The 22,890-nt window shown below is 42.1% G+C and overlaps 2 protein-coding genes across 17 annotated transcripts in view; one reads left to right on the top strand and one right to left on the bottom strand.

Moving 5' to 3' along the window:
• The window catches only part of AVEN (apoptosis and caspase activation inhibitor), a 307,172-nt gene extending 293,419 nt beyond the window's left edge, over positions 1-13,753 (top strand). For both annotated transcript variants that reach the window (XM_072115474.1, XM_072115476.1), the window contains exons 4-6: positions 8,926-9,021; positions 10,722-10,995; positions 12,683-13,753. In XM_072115474.1, the coding sequence (XP_071971575.1) occupies positions 8,926-9,021; positions 10,722-10,995; positions 12,683-12,786 (474 nt within the window). In that variant the 3' untranslated portion in view covers positions 12,787-13,753. The remainder of the gene's footprint in view (positions 1-8,925; positions 9,022-10,721; positions 10,996-12,682) is intronic.
• A 1,244-nt stretch (positions 13,754-14,997) lies between these two features.
• The window catches only part of RYR3 (ryanodine receptor 3), a 434,191-nt gene continuing 426,298 nt past the window's right edge, over positions 14,998-22,890 (bottom strand). For all 15 annotated transcript variants that reach the window (XM_072115452.1, XM_072115453.1, XM_072115457.1 and 12 more), the window contains 2 exons: positions 21,081-21,132; positions 14,998-15,514 (listed from right to left, as the gene is read on the bottom strand). In XM_072115452.1, coding sequence (XP_071971553.1) covers positions 15,419-15,514; positions 21,081-21,132 — 148 coding nt within the window. In that variant the 3' untranslated portion in view covers positions 14,998-15,418. The remainder of the gene's footprint in view (positions 15,515-21,080; positions 21,133-22,890) is intronic.

Below are 22,890 nucleotides of genomic sequence, written 5' to 3'. Positions count from 1 at the left end.
CAGGGGCTGGTCTGGCAAGCTCTGTGTGCACTATATAAGGAGTATAATAAGGAATTATTATTATTCTTTGTCAGATACTGTAATATTAAAGTAAAGATTGTGTAATCTAGTGAACCCAAAAATGAGAACACCATCAAAAAGTATAGCAGGAGGTCTGAGGACACCACTTACGGAAGATCTTAAGGGAAAACCATTGCCGCTGCCATATCTCAGCCCCCTACCAATACAGCGAGGTGTTACAATGAGGGGCCACCATGTGTTTATCATTCTATATAGAGCAATCTTAACAGTCGGTTGCCCTAATGAATTTTTCTGTTTTTTAGGTTTTATTTATTCATCTCCCCATGTGATTTATTATATATTTACATATTAACAGAATCTCCTCGCTGTGTTGAAAGCCGCCTCAGTGCTCCCATTAACATATCATTAATCAGACAGGAGCACAAACAGAAAATGTTTCCATTTACACCATTTATTTGCATTTACATGCCAAACAGAGATAATGTTTTTCTGCTCTGTTGGGTCGCAATGTTGAGCATTTGCGGAGAGGAGCCTGGCAGGGAGTTAAGAGGTGAGCCATGATGCCATGGACCAAGGGAGAATCATTAGCACATGGTCTCCGAGGTGCGGATCAGCGCCACTGCACCGGGTCTGTTCTGTTTGTGACTGGCGAGGTTGAAAGATTTCCTATTGTAGGCAGAGCTCTGGTTCCATATTGTGATAATTACATTGTTTAGATGATAAGACCTGAAAAATGTGATCAGTAGTCAAGTGTCTGATGAAATCCAAGCTGCGGGATTCGAAAGGAACTAATGATGAGGAAGTTTTAATCTCCTCGGTCTTTGGTATATGTTCTTTTTTGGGTTACATTTTCTAAATTTTTTCCTGCATATTGTCAGAATCGTACAGATTGGAAAAGTCTATGGGTAGGGACCGACAAAGCGACTGAGGTGCAACCATGATGTGGCTTAATACCGTGCCGCTCCATTCACTCATTCACTAATGTAATTATTATTTTTATAGATTAAAAGCTATTTTTTTTTTTAAATCCCCTTGGTGGCCATATTAGAGACTTGCACTTTTTTTCTTCCCTTCCCACCATTGGTTGTTAAAGGGGTTGGGCACTCTTTTACATAAGTTGCCCGTGTGTTTTTACTGCCTTAATAATAATCCCTAAATGTTCATCAAGGGATTCAGAAGTCCTGCTACTTACTTTAGTTCTGTCTGCAAACTCTCTGTGGATTTTTTTTTACATGCCTGAGCTCTGATGAAATGGAGGGGCCTTCAGCAGCCGAGATATGACTTACCCTTCTCCTCCCTTCCTTCTTCCTTTGTCCATCAATAAGACAGACTGTGAGAGAGACTAATGGAGTCAGAAACAGGAAGTTGTGTATATATGCAGAGGGAAGCACGAAGATAAAGGGGAAAAGCAGAAGCCTTCAAAGGAGGCAAAGACACAGGGACATATACATATCTAGTGGAAGAGATTTATTGAAAAGTGGCCAACCCCCTAAGTAAGATAACTCCGCATTGTGGGGCACATTTACTTACCCATACCATCATGATCCCTGAGGTGCGTTGCACGACGAGGATTCGGAGCTGCCGCATGTGTCGCTTCCCCGCTGCGGTCTGCGGACCCTTAGCAAATGTGCCACATTGGGGCAGATTTATCAAGTAGTCTGAAAGTCAGAATATTTCCAGTTGCCCATGGCAACCAATCACAGCTCAGCTTTCATTTCATCAGTGCTCATGAATATTTTAAAGGGGAGCTGTGATTGGTTGCCCTGGGCAATTGGAAATATTCTGACTTTCAGACTGCTTGATAAATCTGCCCCATTGTGTCCCACTCTACACAGCAAAGCATTTGCTGTGGTTCAGTGGTCAGTGACAAAACTTGAAAGGTTTCTAAATGAATAGTCAGATAGAATAGTAAAGAAGACACCACATTTTAGTACTGTATAAAATAACCTAATGTGATTTTAAGAAATATTAAATTATTGTCAGACAAGGCTCATTGTGTATATTTTACAGTCAATTATCTCTAAAAAACAATGACCTCTACATATTTCTAGATGACTCATATTGTAGAAATATTATCCGACCCCCAAAATGTGTCAACGTGTTGGATGTTGTTTTTCTACCTACTGTCTATCTCTTTAGTCACGACTGATAGGCTGCGGTCATATAAATACATTCTCCTAATTATAGAATTTCACTTCCTTAAACAAGGATTCAATAGGAATTTTAACTCTTTGCAAGTACAGACAGTACCCGGGTTACATACAAGATAGGGTCTGGAGGTTTGTTCTTAAGTTGAATTTGTATGTAAGTCGGAACTGTATATTTTATAATGGAAGTTCTAGACAATTTTTTTTCTTTTGCCCCAGTGACAATTGGAGTTTCAAAATTTTTGCTGTAATTGGACCAAGAATTATCAATAAAGCTTCATTGCAGACATCTTACAGCTGATCACTGCAGTCTGGGACTATAGTAAAGCATCCAGAGAGCTTCACCAGAGGTCACAGTGGGCAGAGGGGTCCGTCTGTAACTATGGGTTGTCTGTAAGTCGGGTGTCCTTAAGTAGGGGACCGCCTGTAGATGAATTTGTATTGAACTCAACTTTGCACTTTTGTAGCCAAAAAGACTGCGAGACCTAAGAACGTGCAAATAAGTTTTGCAGCAAGTTATAAGTAATAGAAGGTCTCTTCAGCTACCTTACAGGGTTTCCTTATGACATACTGGAAAACGTATTTGCATATTTCCCAGGATCCCCTGATGGAGCATCAATGGCAATAAGTCTCCACACACCTGCAAGATGACCTAATAGGGAACCTAACACCAAGAATCTACCTATTAAGGTAGATCTGATGGTAGGTTCCTACTAAAACCCTAATCGTATAACATTTTGTAACCTGATCTAAACTATATCTAACTAATATGCAAATTTTCAGCAGAGACTACTGGGTCCACTTCAGGTTGTGAAAGCAAAGGCACTCGGCTATGTCCGTCAGCACCATAGAGATGAATAGAGCCGCCAATGCCTGCCGTTTTGTTTATCTCTGGGTACAATTGGGGGTTCAACAGACTCCCGTTCTCGTAATCTGTGGGCGTTCCATGACAGAAACCTCCACCAATCAGCAAATTAACTTGGCTAATTTGGTGTCACTGGAGAACCCTTTTAAGTTTTTTGGCAATTGAAGATCAAAAACATTTACCGGTAGCATGCCTTGTACTGTATGTTTCCATTTTCTGACATCCATAATCCTTCCATTTTTCCATGGCCACAGCTGTTTGACCTTATTTGACTTTATTTGACCTTTTTTCAGTTGTCACAAACCTTTGTAGTCTAACTATTCGTCTAGCTATTTGAGAGCTTGTTTTTTTATGGATATGTTGTAGATTTTATTGGTACCAGTTTGGGCTATATAGAACTTTATGACCACATGATAGTTTTTGGAGAATGGGGGCTGAGAAGCCAAAAAAAGGCATTTTCATCCAACTAACCTCTCAAATGCCTTGGCTGCTATTGATCATGGCATCTGAGGGGTTGCTTTTCTACATGTATAATTAGCATTTTGCTATGGATTTCACTGTAATTTTCACCCCTTTACGATTCAGTGTGTGGTAAAGGGGTGAAAATAGCATGTGTGATTCCAGCCTTGGGCTTTCATCCTAAGACGAATAAGAACAAGTAGTTTATACTATAACATTGTCGATAAACACTAATTCCGTGTACTCTACATATACTTAACACTAGAAAACCTCTTCAGAAATAATGTAGCAGTCTTTTCTATTTTGATTAAACACAATTAATGAATTTTCCTTAGTCCTTTCTAGTAGGATACACAGTAGAATATTCCGGAATGAATGAAGGAAGAAATTGTGTGACCGGAAGATAAAATGTGGCTGACTCACCAACTTCTAGTAAATGCTCTAAAAATAAGTTCTGTTGATCACACGGGCTCATACTGTACATGTCTGTGTCGGATGAAATCACATATGGGCCAGTTGTAGAAATGTATTCTGTCCAGGTTGACGGAGCATGAACATCATCTTCCGAATATAGACGCAGCAAACCAAAAGGGAAAAAAACTCAAATTCTTTAGAAAAGGTAAAAGTTGTATTTATAAGTCTATTTATGGGCTATCCTTATCACAATGATCTAATATTGATGTCCTATGTAGAGATGAGTAAATGGGTTCAAGTGCATCCCACGCGATTCGGACATATTCCCAGATTGGCTGGTGAATAACCAATCTGATATATTAATGCCCCATAGCAACTAGCTCTGGTTTTGATTGGCCATGGGAGGGGGGGGGGGCTTGCCCAATCACAGTCATGGCTAGTAGCTAGGGGCATTCATTTGCAGCCAATGCAGCAATATGTCTGGGTCACATGGGGCACCCCCGAACAGGAACCTCAGGTCCACTCATCTATGGTCATTAATAGTTCAGTCCTGTAAAATCTCCAAGGCTGGGAAGAGAAGGGCAGTAATGCCTTTTGGTAGGGCCCATATTTTTGTTAGGACTTTAGTTATTTCTTTCAGTTAATTTGGTCTAAAACCAGGAATAGTACAAAACACAGAACAAGTACTTTCTACTGACTTTCCAGTGTTCACCCTGGTGCACGATACATATCCCCCATAGAGCATAAACACGCATAAACGTACATATAAAATGTATAAACCATATATATATAGAAACATACAGCATATAAACACATACCTACAGTAACATATACAGACATACAGTATATACACACATACAGCATATACACACACTAATAGAGGACATATATGTATACAGGCAGTCCCCGGGTTACATACAAGATTGGGTCCATAGGTTTGTTCTTAAGATGAATTTGTATGTAAGTCGAAACTGTATATTTTATCATTGTAGATCCAGACATAAATTGTTTTTGCCCCAGTGACAATTGGAGTTTCAAAATTTTTGCTGTAAAGGGACCAAGGATTATCAATAAAGCTTCATTACAGACATCTTACAGCTGATTATTACAGACTGAGACAAAAGTAAAGCATCCAGAGAGCTTCACCAGAGGTCACAGGGGGCAGAGGGGTTCGTCTGTAACTAGGGGTCGTCTGTAAGTTGGGTGTCCTTAAGTAGGGAACTGTCTGTATATTCATTGTCCATTATTACTGCGGGCCCCATAGCAGTTGCCTATAGTTACGCCCCTGGAAAGACTCATATCTGTTTTGTGTGTTGGAGCTCTCCTAATTTTGGCTGAAATAAAATGATGCAAATAACTGAAGACTCAACAGAGATGTGTGTACTGGGCCTAAGCTACAGCAGAATCATCTGCTTATCAACTAATATATAGCAGCCATATGTTCCCAATTTGTTTTCAATGACGAGAATCATAATACAGAGCACAAAGTGCTCCAGTAAAAACACCACACAAAATTGTAAGTCTTCCTTGCGGCCAGGAGAAAAGTTGGGGCAACGAAGGCTTTTCTTAAAGGAAATCAACCAAATGGATTTAGTGGTTTTAACCCAAGCATGATACTGATACAGCATCAGTTCTTCTTTTTGCTTTTATTTTTTGCTTTATTTATTTTTCATAAAAAAAAAAAGACTTAAAATATGCAAATCGACCAAAGGGGCTCCAGTGTACATCACAGAAGCCCTTCAGGCTCTGTAGGTTCCTAATAATTTACACCCTCCTTCAGCATTTATGCCTGCCTCCTCCCTCCCTTCCCCTGCCAGAGAGCCGGGGATAAACAACAGAGCCAGCAGGGGTTTCTGTGACATACACAGAAGCCCCTGAGGCTCATTTACATATTTCTAAAAAAATTATATGTTTCTCAAAAAAATAGCCTGTTAACAGTTAATTGAAGAACAGATTCTGTTTCACCAGTGTTTAAGTGCTCTTTGGTTAAAACCACTAAATCCACGTGATGGTGATGGTGATTTCCTTTAAGGATATGCCATCAGTAGGTAAGTCCTGGGAAGCCTCTGTATAAAATACTGATTTCAAATGCAAATGTGTATAATTGTATTGTACATGATAAATTCCACATTCTATATGTACATATATGAGAAGTGGTTTCTTCAAGCTCCAATTAATTTCTACGAAAATGTTCTTACATGATCAGAGCAGGCGGGCTAGAGGGCGTCATATTATCTACTTACCATACATCTTCCCTGCTACATTCTCACATTTTTATGCCCTTTATGGGGCAGTTTTCATGTTTGGAGGCATTCAAATTCTCAGTTTACATCGTTGTTTAGACTGTTTAGATCTCGGACAGTCCACAATCATTTTCCGACAGTATGTCTTCAATAACCAAAGGGTTAAAATGAGATTTTTGTGTTATAACAGACTTAGGCCACATTCACACTAACGTATGGGGGACGTATATACGGTGATATACGTCCGCCATAGGCAGCAATGGGTGCACGGCGCCCTACGGGAGCGGTACGGTGCAGCACACGTGCGGCACCATACCGTTCCGTACCCGGGAAAAAGATAGGACCTGTCCTATCTTCTCCCGTAATACGGCGCCGTGCACCATAGGTTGCTATGAAGAGGGGCGGGGGTGAGCTGCGCTCACCTCCTCCTCCTCTCCCCATGCACTGCCGTTGCCCGCTACGGTACGGTACGGGCAACGGCAGTGTGAATATAGCCTTATATGACTTGTCACTACGCACCTTTTTCCGTTCATTTAGAAGGATAGAAAATACACAAAAAAAACTTTGGATTTATTTATCAAGTACTGGGAAACTTTCTATATATACAAAGAGAATAATTTTCTATGTCCCTGGAAATCAGCAACATCCATTCGTCTCCTCTTCACTTTCCTGTAAACGGGAGACAACTGGCTGTAGCAGGAGGATGATGTTCCTTGGGAATATATGCAAATATGTTTTCCAGTATGGAATAAGGAAAACCATGCATCTTTTAGCTACCTTGTAAGGCAGCCCCCTAAATATCAAGCATGACTTTCAGGAAGCCTAATGACAGGATGTGGGATTAAACCAAACCAGTATATCTATTCCAGAAGGAACAGATTCCCAACTGTAGACAGCACTGCTTCTTTGTATTTGTATCTCTTCAGTACAGTGTAGGGAACTGGTTTAGCTGAGTGAGAGGCTTTTGACTAGGGTTCTAGGGTAGAGTTATCTTTACTGATACTAATTAAGGCCGCCTTGTCGGCATGTGAAGACTTATAGCCATCCATGCTCCAATAGGGGATTCTGAGAGATATGCAAATAAGTTTTCCAGGCAAAGTAAGGGGCAGGATCATCTCCAGTTTACTAGTCTCATGTATTTCTAGGAAAGTTCTATAACTGTTTACTGGCACCAGGGGTAAAACATGTGAAAGATCATTAGATTCCTCCCTTTACTGTTACTCTCTAAGGTTTTAATATTTGGGTATTCTAGTGCACTTACCATTTCTGGGGTGCGCTGTGCCTGGGCACCCACAAGCTGCACCCTGGTGTCTGTAATTATGGATAGCTGCCTGTGATTGGTTCATTCAGAATTATTTATCCATCTTTTTATGTCTATCTAATTATTCTATCACTTAAAGTACGCCTTCTGTGTCATCCTTTCATCCTCATAGTCTGTAAGCTCTTGTGAGCAGGGATCTGATTATGTAATGTCCTATTTTATGTGTATATGTACCCCGTGATCTGTACAGTGCTGTGAGATATGATATGAATAAAGCTTTATTATTATACTGCACATTTGCAACAAATAGTGGGTAACAATTAGCGTTTCAGCAGGGGCGTTAACGACAGGTCATAAAATGGTGGAGGCATCTACCACCAGGATCAAGGTTTATAAGCCAAGTACACTGACATGCTGGTGTGTGTCTCCTCTGACAGGATTTGCTTTTCTTTTAGCTTCCTTTGCCCTTCCTTTTAAGAAAAAAAAAAGACTTATAAATTATACAAATGAGACTGGAGCCCCCCAGGCTCTTTTGCATAATTTTAAAATAGTTTTTTTTTGTAAAAACAAGGTGTACCTTCATCTGTCTGCTGTAGGGAATGTGGGTGGGGGAGGGGGGAGTGGGTTGTTTTTATTGTTTTGGTCTTTTGTGCAACAGTTTGTTTGTAAAGTGTTGTAAAAAACAAAATTACAATAAAAATGTTTCGATAAAAAAAAAAAAAAACAAGGTGTACAATCCTTCATGCTGGTGGTAGATGTCCTTTAATTTTAGACCAGGTTTAACTTGGTCTAAACAAGTCAAAAATGGCGGAACACAGGGAGGGGGTCCATTTTTTTAGATTTGCTAGGAAGCTGGGGGGGAGGGGCGTGCTGGCTTTTAAAATACCAGTCCCTCCCCCTAATGTTTCTTATTGTGTGAAGGAGCGCCGACCTCAATTTAGTAATAAAATCCTTGTCTACCATAGTTACACCCCTGATGTGGAAGTCCAGGAAAAATTCTCCTACACCTATTGTAAGGGTGATGACTGTGTAACCACCTATAGAATTTGGGAGTTGCCCGCATCACCACCACAGGTTATATAATACACCTTTATATGAATGGGCTAGAATTCCGGTCTTTACCTGCTTCCACAAAGCTTCTCCTATTGACAATACTAGTATACTCTTACATGGCAGAGGGCCGTTTTATCCTTGGGGGTGGGGGGGGGGTCCTCTGCCCTGGGGTTATTTAGTGTGTACTGTATGGATAATGATGTGCAACTTTTTGGGGAACTTTTGTAAGGTTTTTACCAACTTTCACCACTAACACAATTTTTTCAAAAAGTGGGGTTATTCATTATAACGTAGACGTAGACTTTGTAACAGGTGGAAATGACCTCTCAGATCGTAGCAGACATTCACCTTAATATCTGAGCACTCTTATTGTCGCTGAGTCTTTGATAATCAGACCCTTTTGGCGCTAATATGGTTGGTGTCAGAACATGTGTGTGACGCTGCCCAATCTTCTCCACACAGGACTCCTCCGTGTTCCTGGATGCCCAGTCCCTGGTGCGGTCCCTGCATACCCTGCCTCTCCATCTGCGGCTGAACGTGGAAGCCGATCTTGTTCAGGTAATTCCTACTGTCTTCTGTGCATCGGTAACGAGATATTCATCAATGTGCAATCATCTCTTAGATTAGATTACCGTAGATCTTATTCATCTTCTAATAATCAATTCCTGAGCCACCGCCAGCCCCCAGACACTTAATTGAAGAAAATGCAGTGTTATTTGATTTTAATAAAAGCATTTTTATTAACATGTCTTATGTGGAGCCGGAGGCTGTGTGATAGATGATGTGTTATCTACAAATCTTACAATTCTATTACAGCCGCTTTTATCCTTCTTGCCAGTGTATTGGATTTCCATGTCATTGTCGTTTGAATTCCTTGGCATGCTCCATGTCCGGCCAGCGAGATCACAAGGGCAGATATGGATCGTGTCCTGTGATGTGATTATATTAGTGAGGACATTGCTCTCTCTAATGTGCCCCTGTCATGTGCCAGAGGATTTTGTGTGCCGCTCTTAGCCCTCATGTATGTGGTTATTGTCTATGTGCTATCTATTCATACGATGGCTAGCACACCACGGACACATTCATACACATGACTCTAGTTTCCACGACCCTATGAATGAGCTGACTGCCTGATCCGCAGATTATAAAGAAGTTCCTATTCCTCACTATGTTTTTGGTTCTGTCCATCATTGTCGTACAAGCGGACCTCAGACTTGGATGACAAACAATGGCCGCAGATCTGTCCTTTGCCGCCTATGAAATACACTCATATGTGCCCCCTTTAGACTCTTTAGGGATTCATTTTAGAAATTTTTTCCAAATTTAAAAAAAATCCTCATAGTTTTTTTTTGTATAAATGAGCACCATGTGCAGCCAATCGATGGTCACATGTCATATCACTGGGAGCAATGTTTTCAATAATACTGCTATTATGACCAGGGGCGTAACTACAGGGGTCCATAGTGTCAGGGGACCCCGGCATCTGTGGTATTGGATGTGAATATGCTGCATGTGTGTATTTGCGATGTGTATATGCTCTAAATGTGTATGCATATAGAATGTGTGTGTATATATATATATATATATATATATATATGTGTATGTATGTGTGTATATGGTACTGTATGTGTGTATATGCTTTATGTATGTATATATGGTGTATATACAACGTTTGTATATTTTGTAAGGGTTAAGAAGGACCTCATTCGGAAGTTCGTTGTGGGGCACTGCCTCTCCTAGTTACACCACTAATTATGACAGTGAATATTAAACTTTTTTTTAATTACTTTACTATCCCAATTAAGGTGGGGAGCAAAGGAGAAATCCAACTGTGCAACCCTTCTCATCCTTGACATTTGTTATTAGGAGCAATTAGGGGAAACTTCCATAAAAAGTCTATAGACGCCCAGTCATACCACAATCACCAGGGGTAGAAAATCTAATGTGCATGTTCAGCTTTGTACGGTACATTCAGCGCACTCTATCTGCCATCTTACTATTCACGCTCTGCTTCTACCTCTTTTAGATGTATTTGAACGTGTTGGTAGCAAAGAGATGATAATTGGGTGGGTTTTTTTTGCTTTGCTGTGTAGAATATCAATCTGCAAAAGCTTTTTATTTTTTTGCATGTAAAATGCTGTCAAATCCTTTCTGTCATTTGAACAAATGAAATGATGTTGAGGCGATGACTGAATGAATTGAATAGTGAATAATTGATGGCACAATGGGACATACATGTAATTGCCTGTTTCTTGTAGGAAGAGCTGCCCCAGGAACTTCCTCCATCCATAGCAAAGGGCATATCAAACATGCCAACCTTCACTGCCCAGAAGGAAAGTGACTCTACTGTGGCTCCGGTTCAAGAAGAAGCCTCCAAAGCAGAGGGCAAGACCTCTCCGGACCTGTCTCTAGTATCCCACGAGGAGGAGCTTGATTTCCTGCTGAGCTTGGAAGCCCCCGTTACGGAAAGACCTGCCACTTACCCTGATGGGACTGGAGAGCAGGACCAGCAGCTGCCCTCTAAGGAACCTGGTAATGCTTCTAGCAGACTTCTGTGTTGTATACCCACACAGTACTACACATGCAGGAGGTGGCCACTTTATGTGCATGAACTCTGTACTGAATTCTCCCTGGAGGCAGATCTCTGCTTCCAGGGAATTCTCTTTTGCCACTCAAAGCATAGTGGAGACCAGGGCGCTGAGCATTAGCGATTGCTGTGCTGAGGGCATTAAATAAGTGAGAAAACAGAGAAGTGTGGTTACTCCATGAATTACGGACTGTGCAGTTTCCTGTTTCATGGAACGACCACAGTGCAAAGGATGGGACTCTATGCATCATGTTGATATATGATACAAGGAGTCCCTGCTTCCCTGCAGAAGAGCAGCGTAATCTTGATTACAGCTGGGGAAGGAGGGACTCCTTTTATCATATATCACTGTGATGTACAGGTCCGGTCCTCGGCAGGGTGGTTGGTCCATGAAAGAAGACACTGAATAGAGATGAACTTCCCGTTAGTAGCCCTTAGCTACTAGCCATGGCTGTGATTGGCCAAGGAGACACCCATGGCCAATCAGAGTCTTGGTTAGTTGCTATGGTCGTTAATTTGCCTTATTGGCTGTTCGGGAGCCAATCCGACAATATGTCTTGGTCACGTGGGGCTCACTCGACCGCTAAGTTCAAATCCGCTCATCTCTAACACTGAATAGTCCATGATTCACGGACTGACCTCGCTCATCTGACACTGCCCCAAATTGTTTATTTTTTCACTTTGGTTTCTATCCATCCTTTGCATAGCAGGTTTGATGGCCCCTTCTTAACATGTTAATTGCAGAGTATCAGGTAAAAAAAAAATATCAGTGAAATAGAGTCCTGGTGTTTGCAGTAACCATTTTGTGTCCTTGTAGATATAAAAGTCCTTGCCCGTGCCTAATGTCCTCCGGGGATTTCACTGTCTGCCTTGTGCCCAGGCGAGATTTCTATATTCTTTGTATTAAAGGCGGCTTCTGCTGTCAGGCGCAATGCTGCTGCTTCTCCTCTGAAACAAGACTGGATCTTAGCAGCTGCCAGATCGGCTCCTGTTATATAGAAATCTCACTCTGCCGCGTCCCCACATGCATGATTGATGAGCCTCTTTCAGTGTGCATTATTCAGAGTGTAGTTGAATGCCACATTAACCACTAAAGTAGTGCCAAGACAATATGTGTAAGCTGCTCTGTTTACCCGGGCTACAAGAATCTTTCCGAGGCATGGCAACCTGTGATATAAGTGAATTTACTTCCCGAAAAACCTCTTTATCGACCATTACTGCATCCCAATTTGTTGTTCTGGATGTATTTCGCAGGAGATTATTAAAGGGTCAGTAAGCAATGTTGTCACTACTTGGATGAGACAAAATGACGGTAAGGACTGTGCTTACTGCAGCTCATCTCTCCGGGATGATGTCTGCCGGAGATGAAGTCTTGTGTAGATAGCGGCAGATGAGTCACACATAAAAGCCATGGAAAGTACCACACAAAAAGGTTGTGCAGGTCCAAGGATGAGCACATTCCATTAACACCGGTATTACATCAAAACTACCCCGTCACTGATTGATCTCCACCAGATCACATGGTCTTATCCTCATTGTCTGACGTTTCTGCCACCCAAATGCTTCCTAATGTCCTTGTATTATATGTTGTGTTAATGTGATTGTTATACTTTGCTTAAAACTGTGTTTCAGCAACTTCTCCTATGAAAGCGGAGTCCTGTGAAGCTACTGAGGAGAAACCCAAAGCTATAACCTCTGAAGATCTGGAGGACTGGCTGGACAGTATGATCTCGTAGGATGTGGTGGTGATGCCATATAGTATATTGTCACTATCGTCACCGCTTACAGCTGGCCATACACTAGTGATACAAGATTTCTGAACTGCTTGGTTTAGATCAAATTTTTTTTCAGTCCATAGATTTAATGGTTAGTGCCATCAATGTGTAGAATGGGGAGACTGACCCTCGAAGATAACTTTCTAGCTTAAGTCACATAGGCCCAGTTTATACTATTGTACCTGGTGTCCATTGCTACTTTTTGTTACTTGTAATGGCTAAAATTACATGGACTGAAGCATTAATGTTTCTGTTGTAAATAAGGAAAGCCTGATAGAAGGGCTTCCCATAAAGGGGTTAACCAGGGGTTGAAAAACATGGCTGCTTTCTTCCTTGTAAAAGCTCCTCTGACCATGGGTAAGTTGCGGTATTGACAGTAAACTCCATTTATCACTATACTGCTGAGCAGCAATTCTGGAACAAACCATGGTCAGGTGGGGCACTGTTTTTGGAAGAAAGCAGACATGTCTTTTAACCTCTGGACAACTCCTTTAACCGTAAGTATTTGGTGTCCATTATTATCATAATGGAAGAGAGTTATAGACACCATTAGTGGTGACATGAACTCAGCCTTGGATGTGGGGGTCAGTAGGTTTCCCCTCTATATCCCCATCAGCGCCTCTTAGAATACAACCACAGGGTGCCAATGGGTCTCATAGGCATCAGAGGGCCTAATAATTTGTACTTCTGTTAGAACCTTAGACAAGGCCTTATCGGATGTTGGTTCGCTCGTCACTGACAAGCAGAGTGGTCGACCAATCCTTACTACTTTTTGAGCATTTGCCTCCTAAAACATCAAATAAAAAGTGATCAAAAAGTTTGATGAACCCTAATATGATGCTTGTAAAACATGACTAGAAGATCAAAAAAAATATAAACACCATTGTATGGCCATCTGTGCTTATGTCCTACAACCCCTCATGTATGCTTTCCATTAAAAATACGTTTTTTGGAACTGGAATTTTGTGTGTTTCTTTAGCCCTGGATGTAGGCGTGGAGTTTGTGGACATCCGGGTCACCTTGTGTAGAGACACTATTTTTAAGTGGCAGGTCCTGCTTTGTAGCAGATGACTGCACCCCTGACGCTGCCCCCCCATCTTGCTGCTGGTGGTGCTGCCTGAGGCAAGAGGCTCAATTGGGAGTGACTGCACAGTAAGACAGACGGCTCAGCTGGTTTATCATTTATTTATTGCGATGGGCACTTTATTGTATTTGAAGAAAAATGCATAAAGTTAGCAGCTTCACTACAGCACTTACCAATGACCAGAAAGCAGTGCTTTGATTTTGGCATAAGAATTTTTTTTTTTCCATTTACGAGAATATAATTTAAGATACATTCCAGTTTCTTCAAATAACAGCAAACTGTCATTGAAAGAAAAACTAAATAGCAACTGAATGCAGTTTCTCATTTCGTACAGTAAGACAAAGAACAGCACAACTTTTGTGTATTTCGTCAATCTAACACTAACATGGAAAAAAAAAAAAAACATCTTGCATAGCTACGTCTACAGACGGTTAAGGCACTTCATCGATTTAAGTTCAGGGGTCGAAAAAGTGTTAAGAAGTAACTTTTCCCCCCCACTACCTTTTACCTTCAACTGCCTGAAGTCTCACAAAATAAAGCTAAATACTATCACCTCTCGTAGACTATCTTACAGAAGGAAACGTAAAGCTCCGAGCACCGGATGTACCCAGAAGCCTCACCTCTTACACCAAAGGCCAAGATGGGGTCAGCCCAGTTCAGGTCCAGTTCGAATTCTTTCAGGCTCCGGAGCACAAACTTTCTTCCAACCAGATGCAGCAAAACTTTGACTTGGCGTCTGTGACTAGCATCAGATTTGTGACATAATCAAAAAGCCTCAATATCAAAGTGGAAAAAAGGAAGAAAAAAAAAATAATAATAAAGGAAGATAAAACGGCATGCTTCTCCAGACACAAGTCCCATTCTACAGAACGGATGCGTCTGCCGGGTTTTGTGGGTTGGGAGGGGTAAAACTCTGAGTGGGACTGCTGCAGGGAGAACTGAGCAGTTGCTGTGGAGATAATTATTGTGCACGGGATGTGGATCGGATAGCCCTTTCATTGTCGGGCAGCCAGATGTGTGGCATTTCAGACATCTGCCCATTGGTGTGGATATCAGAGATGCTGGGATGGGTGCAATCAGGCTGAATACCGTTGGTTGAGCTGTAAACGTTTTTTTTTTGGATGTGGTTCCGGTCGGGTAGATTCTAAATCACATTGACTTTTATTCTCATTACACTTTTTAGGAACTCAACAAATGCACTATGGGTAAGTGAGTGTGACAGATCATCAGTTTATTGATGTACGGAAGAGGAGGAGGTGGTGGTGGTTGTGGTTATTAGTAAATTTTTTGTTCTAGAAATCTGCTATGTCATCGCAGTTTTGCTATAGACCTGTGTTTGTCGGATGAGTTGTTGGTTTTTATATACGAAATGACATGAATCCAAAATGAGTAGATTGAGGTCTTGGTTGGGCAGAGCTGGTCTTCTAGTAAATGTGTCCCATTGGGTGAGTTTTGTTCAAGGTTCAGTACATTTCCAGTGGATCTGGCGGATGTGTTAGTGCCAGGTTATTATCCAAGCAGATCTTCGTATTGCTTGCGGAAACAGTCTCCAGCTGGGAAGAAGTCCCAACATCTCTCTTGGTACATCTTCCAGACGTAAGATTCCTACAGGAGACATAAAAAGAAGTTATATACAGCAAGATGACCCTTATTACACCACTAGAAACTTTAGACTCTTTATTAGCTAATTTTCTGTTGTACTGCTCTAGTTTCGTAAGAATTATTCCCAAAGCTGGTCATTTGCTTGCCGTTATTTGCGGTTATATAAAGTCTAAATGTTTAGTAAGTGGGTTCTCCATGCCTTAGTTATGTAGAGACACTATTTTTAAGTGGCAGGTCCTGCTTTGTAGCAGATGACTGCACCCCTGAGGCTGCCCCACATCTTGCTGATGGTGGTGCTGCCTGAGGCAAAAGGCTCAATTCTCCTTATGGCTGGTGCACCCCTGCATAGGGTTCTCAGAGATGCATTGACTTTGAGACTGGTAGCGGACTGAAGTGTGTGGTGGCCCTATAACTATGGAGACTGTGAGAGTCCATCAGCGTGACTACTTGTTAATCACTTTGGCATGCAGTCTGTTCTAAGATCAGTTGACTGGCTGGTTGATTGAAAGAGATAGGGACCTGCATCCAGGAGAATTGGGAGTGACATTCATGGGCAAATGACACCAGTAAGCCATTTGGAAATGGGACTGCAAGTGTATGACCCATTGGGTGAAAGATCCTGATAAGGTGAGACCTCCTGTGAGTGATGTAATATACCAGTGGTGGCGAACCTATGGCACGGGTGCCAGTGGCGGCACTCAGAGTCCTTTCTGTGGGCACCCGGGCCATCGCCCCAGCACACCAGACAGAATCTTCCTGCAGTTCCAAGCAACTTAAAAGAGGCGTCTTTCAGTCATATTTTGATACTTACTTCGCTACTTGGGACTGTAGGAAGAGGGAGAATGTGTAGACAGGGACGAATTATTTTTGGAGGACCTTCTGCTGGTCCCTCAATTCTATCTGTACAGAGGGACACTGGAAAGAAGCTAAAATGATGAAAATTTTCCATCTTTCTACTGTGTTGCTGTCCTCAGGAGGCCAATATGATTGAAAGTTGTTGAACAGGGAGCAATAAGTTACTGCTTTAACGTTTGGATGGCACCTCGAGATAAATAAGGGGGGGGTTGGGTTGCAGTTTGGGCACTCGGCTGCTAAAAGGTTCGCCATCACTGTAATATACAATGCATAGAATACTCCTCATATAAAACTCTCCAGTCTTATATTACACAATTTAAATTTTTGTCTCCGAAACGCTCCCTTTATATATAAAACATTTATGATAACTAAATGTACAAGTGTTAGAATGACAACGGTCTATTATTACATGTCATTTAATCCAACTCTCAGAAGACGGCTCAGGAATTTAGATACAAAAAAAAATGTTCTTTTGTTTTCCGGATGCAGTTCTACAAAAGAGTGAAAGCCTCGGTTATAAAATCAGTGTGGTCTCATTGTCTAGAAAGGACAAAAACTGTGAAATTTGATGGAACGTAACCGTAGGGCTTCCACATCATCAACTCTCCACAGCAGCACGTAGGACTCTGAGACGAGACTGCAATGACTAGAAGACTTAAAGGGGCTGTGGAGCCACATATAAGCTTGGCACAGACCCTTTAAGATATAAAGGAAGATGATTGGTATAATACGTATGAGGAGCATGTATGTTGGTCTACAGATATTGCCATCATTTCATCAGGCCTGCTATAAGGCCATACTGTGGCGCTGTCCTTAAGGTTTTCAGAATGATGGAGACATAAAGTATGTGCTACATTCATATCTTCACCATATTCCACCACATAGTGTATATCTGCATGCTAAGGTGAAGGACACCATGATAGCAGCCACTTATGTAATAAGTGCACACTGAACATTTAGGCTTTCTCCCAGAGTCCCAACGTTTCCAGAGGATGGAACCAAATGTATCCATTGTATGAATAGTTATCAAGCTCCGCCTCTCAATCATCCACCATAATTGGGACTTCATTCAACCACAGCTAATGTTATGGATATGATGTGATTTTCTAGTGAAGTTATTCAAGGAGGAGTTAATGTTTCTACGGCGTTGGAGGATACATCAACATAACCCTGAAGAAGCTGATCTTGTACCTTCTTTGAGTTCCATCACAGGTAGATACGTATATATCTCTCATGTCACATGTCTGTGTGATCCTTTCCGTGCATGCATTATATAATTAAGAGTATTATACACATTCCTAAATTGGAACAGCTGAGTGTGAAAAGACCACCTATGGAAGATCTATAGCCTCCTGTAATGAAATTGGGCATCCCTGCATATTCCTTCACACATACCAAGAGTTATACTATAAGTGACTTTACCTATGAAATGGAAAAGTTAAGTTTAATACTGTATTAAGGTGACCTGAAAAGCAACTGGGTTAATACTAGATGGTCTGCATCTACCCTTAAAATATATAAAGCTGTGCTTCCCCTGGAGCCCGAATCTCCTCACACATAAGAGCTGGAATGCTGACTTATAAATCATTTAGGTTACTTTGTTCAAGTGAAAACTATTACGAGTTACTCCCTCACTTTTACATTAGCACAAGTTATGGTGAAGCACCCTGCTGTTTATCCTGACTTTAGACCGGCAGCAAGGGAAGAGACCTGCCTACACTCCAGAAGCGGAGTCCTGTAGACCTGCCTACACTCCAGAAGCGGAGTCCTGTAGACCTGCCTACACTCCAGAAGCGGAGTCCTGTAGACCTGCCTACACTCCAGAAGCGGAGTCCTGTAGACCTGCCTACACTCCAGAAGCGGAGTCCTGTAGACCTGCCTACACTCCAGAAGCGGAGTCCTGTAGACCTGCCTACACTCCAGAAGAGGAGTCCTGTAGACCTGCCTACACTCCAGAAGAGGAGTCCTGTAGACTCACTGCTATGTGTGGTGGTAAATGAGGTTTAGTTGTGTACACGAGGTTACAAACTCTTCTTGGGGACACTGTTATGTTAAGTAGGTATTCAGATAACACCAGGATTGATGGCCCCATGGAGCAACTTCATTCTGGAAGAGTTTTGGGCACTATAACTACTGTTATTGATGGTAATAGTTGCTTGGCAATGGTTTGACAATGGTTGTGTTGGGGACACTAAGGCCCCTTCCACACTAGCGCTTTTCACGTGCGAGTTCTGCGCGTGCTTTTGACGTGCAGAACTTGCATTGCACTCTGTCCCATTGTTTCCAATGGGCCTTTCCTCATTTGCTTTTTTTTCACGCGCATGCATGCATTTGTTTTGACGCGCGTCAAAATCGCAGCATGCTCTACTTTTGCGTTTCACGCGCGTTTTTCCCGCCCCATTCAAGTCTATGGAGACGCATCAAAAACGCATTGCACTCGCAAGCAATGCAAGTGCAAATGCGAGTGCAATGCGTTTTAAATGGATGGGTTGCTAGGTGACATGAATAATTCCCCTGCTCGAGATCGAGCATTAAATTAAAAAAACACAGTGAAGAACAGTGAAGAATAGAATAAAATTAGTGAACACAGGATCATTTAAGTGAAAAACACAGTGAAAAACACAGTGAAGAATAGATTACAGATGTTCGGCACATCTGCTTACTTGTCGGGAGATACGCGCGAAACGGTGCGAACAAAATAGCATGTGAAGAACACTATATATGTGTGTGAAGAACACATTGCAGATGTTTCCATACATCTGCAATGTGTTCTTCACACATATATATTGTTCCGCGCGTATCTCCTGACAAGTAAGCAGATGTGCCGAACATCTGTAATTTATTCTTCACTGCGTTTTTCACTTAAATGATCCTGTGTTCACTGTTTTTGTTCTATTCTTCACTGTTCTTCACATCTGCTAACTTGTCGGGAGATAATATACGCGCGGAACAGTGAAGAATAGATTGTAGATGTTTGCATACATCTGCTAACTTATCAGAAGACATTCTTTTTCAATTAAATAAAACATTTTATTTGCGTGAAAAACGCACCGAAAACGCAAGAAAAACACGAACAACACGCGCATGAAAAACGCAAAAAATGCTAATGACTCCAAGGAACAAAAATGCAGCCAAAAACGTCAGTTTTTCACGCATTGCACCCTGTCGTGAAATGCAACGCTAGTGTGGAAGGGGCCTAATACTGTAATATCATTATCTCTTCATGCATGGAACTATTTCTAGAAGTGATTACTATTAAGACATTGATTTGTGGACACTCCCATAAAAACTAACATGAACATCCAGCAATTGTTTGTGTAATGCCCCGACGTCTTCTGCAGACAGTCAGATTCCATATGTCACTCCAGTTTCCTGCTTTACGTCACCTCTGCTTTAGATTTGACACATATTCTCCAACCCCCAGTCTCAAAAACCATATATTGGTTTGGGTGATCCATATTTACCCAGCGTATCTTGTCAAAAGACCTTTGCGGTCTAGGCCATGGAAGGCCACTGCAGGAAATTTGGGCTCCTCTGATCTGACTTTCACTTATCCCTAACAACTATCATACTATGATGGTGTTAATCTTAACCATAAGGTTATGAGCGCAAGGATGAAGCGGGTCAATCTAGCGTGCTGCTGTGGTAGGTATGAAGAAGTCTTTATATTATGTTTCAAAAGGTAATTGACATTTTGGTCCATTTTGGCTCTTACAGCTGTTCATATAAATTCAATGCCCATGTGTCTAACAAATTATCTTTATTTGTGTTAAAGGAAATTTCTACTATAGACCTCCACTATCTAGAAAGACGTCAAGTCAGTGGTCAACTAAAGTGGTGAGTCTTAGTTTCCACCTGATAGATTTATTGTGGTTGACCTTAAGGGCTTAAACACACTTCCATAGGCTGTGAGTCATGTTTCGTGGACTGAGAACAGTGCCAGCGATGGGACTCCTTGTAACATAGTGATATATGATAGATACATGAAGTCCCTTCTTCCCAGCTGTCATGATTATTACAGGGGAAGGGACGCCTTGTATCATATATCATCACGACCCACGGTGTGGTCAGCAGTGTGGTCGGTCCTTAAAACATTGATTCACAAACTGACTACAGCCATGTATTTTAGCCGTCGGGCTAGGTTTACATCCTGTTTTCCGCTCTAGGATTCCTGACATATCCTTACAATGGAGTGCTGTGATTTATCAGACTGTATGCACATATAGCGGTATACATCATTGGCTGCTGCAGATGTTCAGGGTGTTTCCCCGGTGATGTAATTGACCTATTATGGACAGTTGGATCACTGGGGAAACACTTTGAACATACGCTCAGCGGAGGCCTGGGATGGATGTCCACCATAGGTTTGAATAACCTCAGCATGAGAGAGCAGGATGGAAAGACATAATTTGCTGCCCCTTTCCATCCGGTGATTCCTGCAGGATGCGATGTATAATAGTCAGAAAGAGGTAAAAAAGGAGGCCTCTGTTTTACAGCACATGTCTATGGATAGGCTCTGTGTATCCATAGACAGGTGTATGATTGCTAAACAACACACACACAAGTGAGCACCATCTTCTCTTAGTTATTCCTACGGTCTTCTATACAAATCGGCGCTACAGTTTTGTGGTAGCGTGTAGGTGTACGTGATTAATATATGCAATTAAATAGATTGCATGCGACTTTCTTTGGAAGAGTGACGTAAAATACCCACCTGGCCGGTGTGTTCTGTCTCATCCTTATTAATGATATACATGAGGAAGAACCTGTAACAAGCAGAGACAATCACATGAATTAGGGAGATAAGATGTGGATTTATAGCCGCTGCTTCTAGATACTGCTAATGAGCATCGGTGGCAGATAAGCCCCGGAGAGGGTTTCCCTATGGGTTACAAGAAATCCCATTTATTAAACTGATGCAGATAGCTGCTCCTAGAAATGGTGATAGTAAGGTAGGAGGAAATAGATAGGGTTGTGTAAAGAGTGTGTAGGGGCCATCAGCTCGTGTTAATGCTCCAGCGAGCTGACTATTAGGATCAGGGAGATCTTCTCTACAATCCTTCCCGTAGGTGAGGAGAATAGACGAGCGGCTCCCTGAAACGCGCTCAGCATTCGCTTTCTGATACCAAAACGGATGTGTTTGGCAGCAGATGGCAGGAGAGATGACAGCTCTGGCCCCTCAGAGAAAGACTTTTGGATGTATCTCGCAGCGGTAAGAAGTGAGAATATAAGCAAAATCCACGAGACATTTGTAGATATCCTGTAGGAATTAACTTCTGACACCTGTGGCCACACGGTTTCTCTTTGAAAAGGTCGGTGTGGGTGAAATCCTCCGGTTTTGTCTACAAGTGAAATGCTTGGAGGACATTTCCATTCTTTTCATCTGTGATCGGCTCCTGACTTCCCCTCGTCCTCCTCCTCGCTCTCCTGCATCAGTTTATAGTGTGTGATACGGGGGTCATATATTTTTACTGTTGTTAAAACACCAGGTGTTGCTTTCTATTCCTACCTCTTACCTGATGTGTACTGTCATTTCTTTTTTACTACCATTTGTTATTGCTATTTATTTTCCACTCACATGTTGTATTTTTTTGCATTGATTGGAAACTTTGTGGTGTTTTTCCTCCGTGCTTAATTATATCTCATTTTACCTTTCCACCTTTGTCATAATAATAAAATGTAAAATGTTCTGATGCTGGGACCTGCACTGGTCACTGGAATGGACCCCCGCTGCTCACAAGAACAGTAGTACAGTTTTTCTTAGGTTGTGGAGCAACAGGTTGAGCGTGTGCCGCTCCATTCACTAGTATGGAAGAAAATGTCAACCACAGCGCTCCGCTATCTCCACTGCTCCCCATCCTATAAGAGTGCCAGGGATAGCCGAATGCTGTGCTCAGTCTTTCCAGCACTCACATAGTAGCATATGGAGGAGCAGCTAGACCTGTTGCTTCAATCAATAAGAGGACTTTTATTCCAGTGATCGTGGGGGTCTCAGAAGTAGGGCCCTTGTTCTTGTAATTGGTGGGGGTCTCAACAGTTGGACCCCCATTCTGATGATCAGTGTGAGTCTCAGCAGTTTGGCCCCCGTTCTTGAGATAAAGTGGGGTCTCCGCAGTTGGACTCCCATTCTTGTGATCAGTGGGAGTCTAAGCAGTTGGACGCCTGTTCTTTTGATCAGTGGGGCCTCAGCAGTTGGGACCCTGTTTTTGTGATCAGTGGGGTCTCAGCAGTTGGGCTTCCGTTCTTGTGATCAGTGGGGTCTCAGCAGTTGGGACCCTGTTTTTGTGATCAGTGGGGTCTCAGCAGTTGGGCTTCCGTTCTTGTGATCAGTGGGGTCTCAGCAGTTGGACTCCCATTCTTGTGATCAGTGGGAGTCTCAGCAGTTGGACGCCTGTTCTTGTGATCAGTGGGAGTCTCAGCAGTTGGGTCCCTGTTCTTGTGATCAGTGGGAGTCTCAGCAGTTGGGTCCCTGTTCTTGTGATTGGTGGGGCCTCAGCAGTTGGGTTCCCGTTTTTGTGATTGGT

Source organism: Engystomops pustulosus, chromosome 7, assembly GCF_040894005.1.
Source record: "Engystomops pustulosus chromosome 7, aEngPut4.maternal, whole genome shotgun sequence".
Taxonomy (NCBI): Eukaryota; Metazoa; Chordata; class Amphibia; order Anura; family Leptodactylidae; genus Engystomops; species Engystomops pustulosus.
The sequence above is the reverse complement of the archived record's forward strand: the minus strand, read 5'-3'. Positions and strand labels throughout refer to the sequence as shown.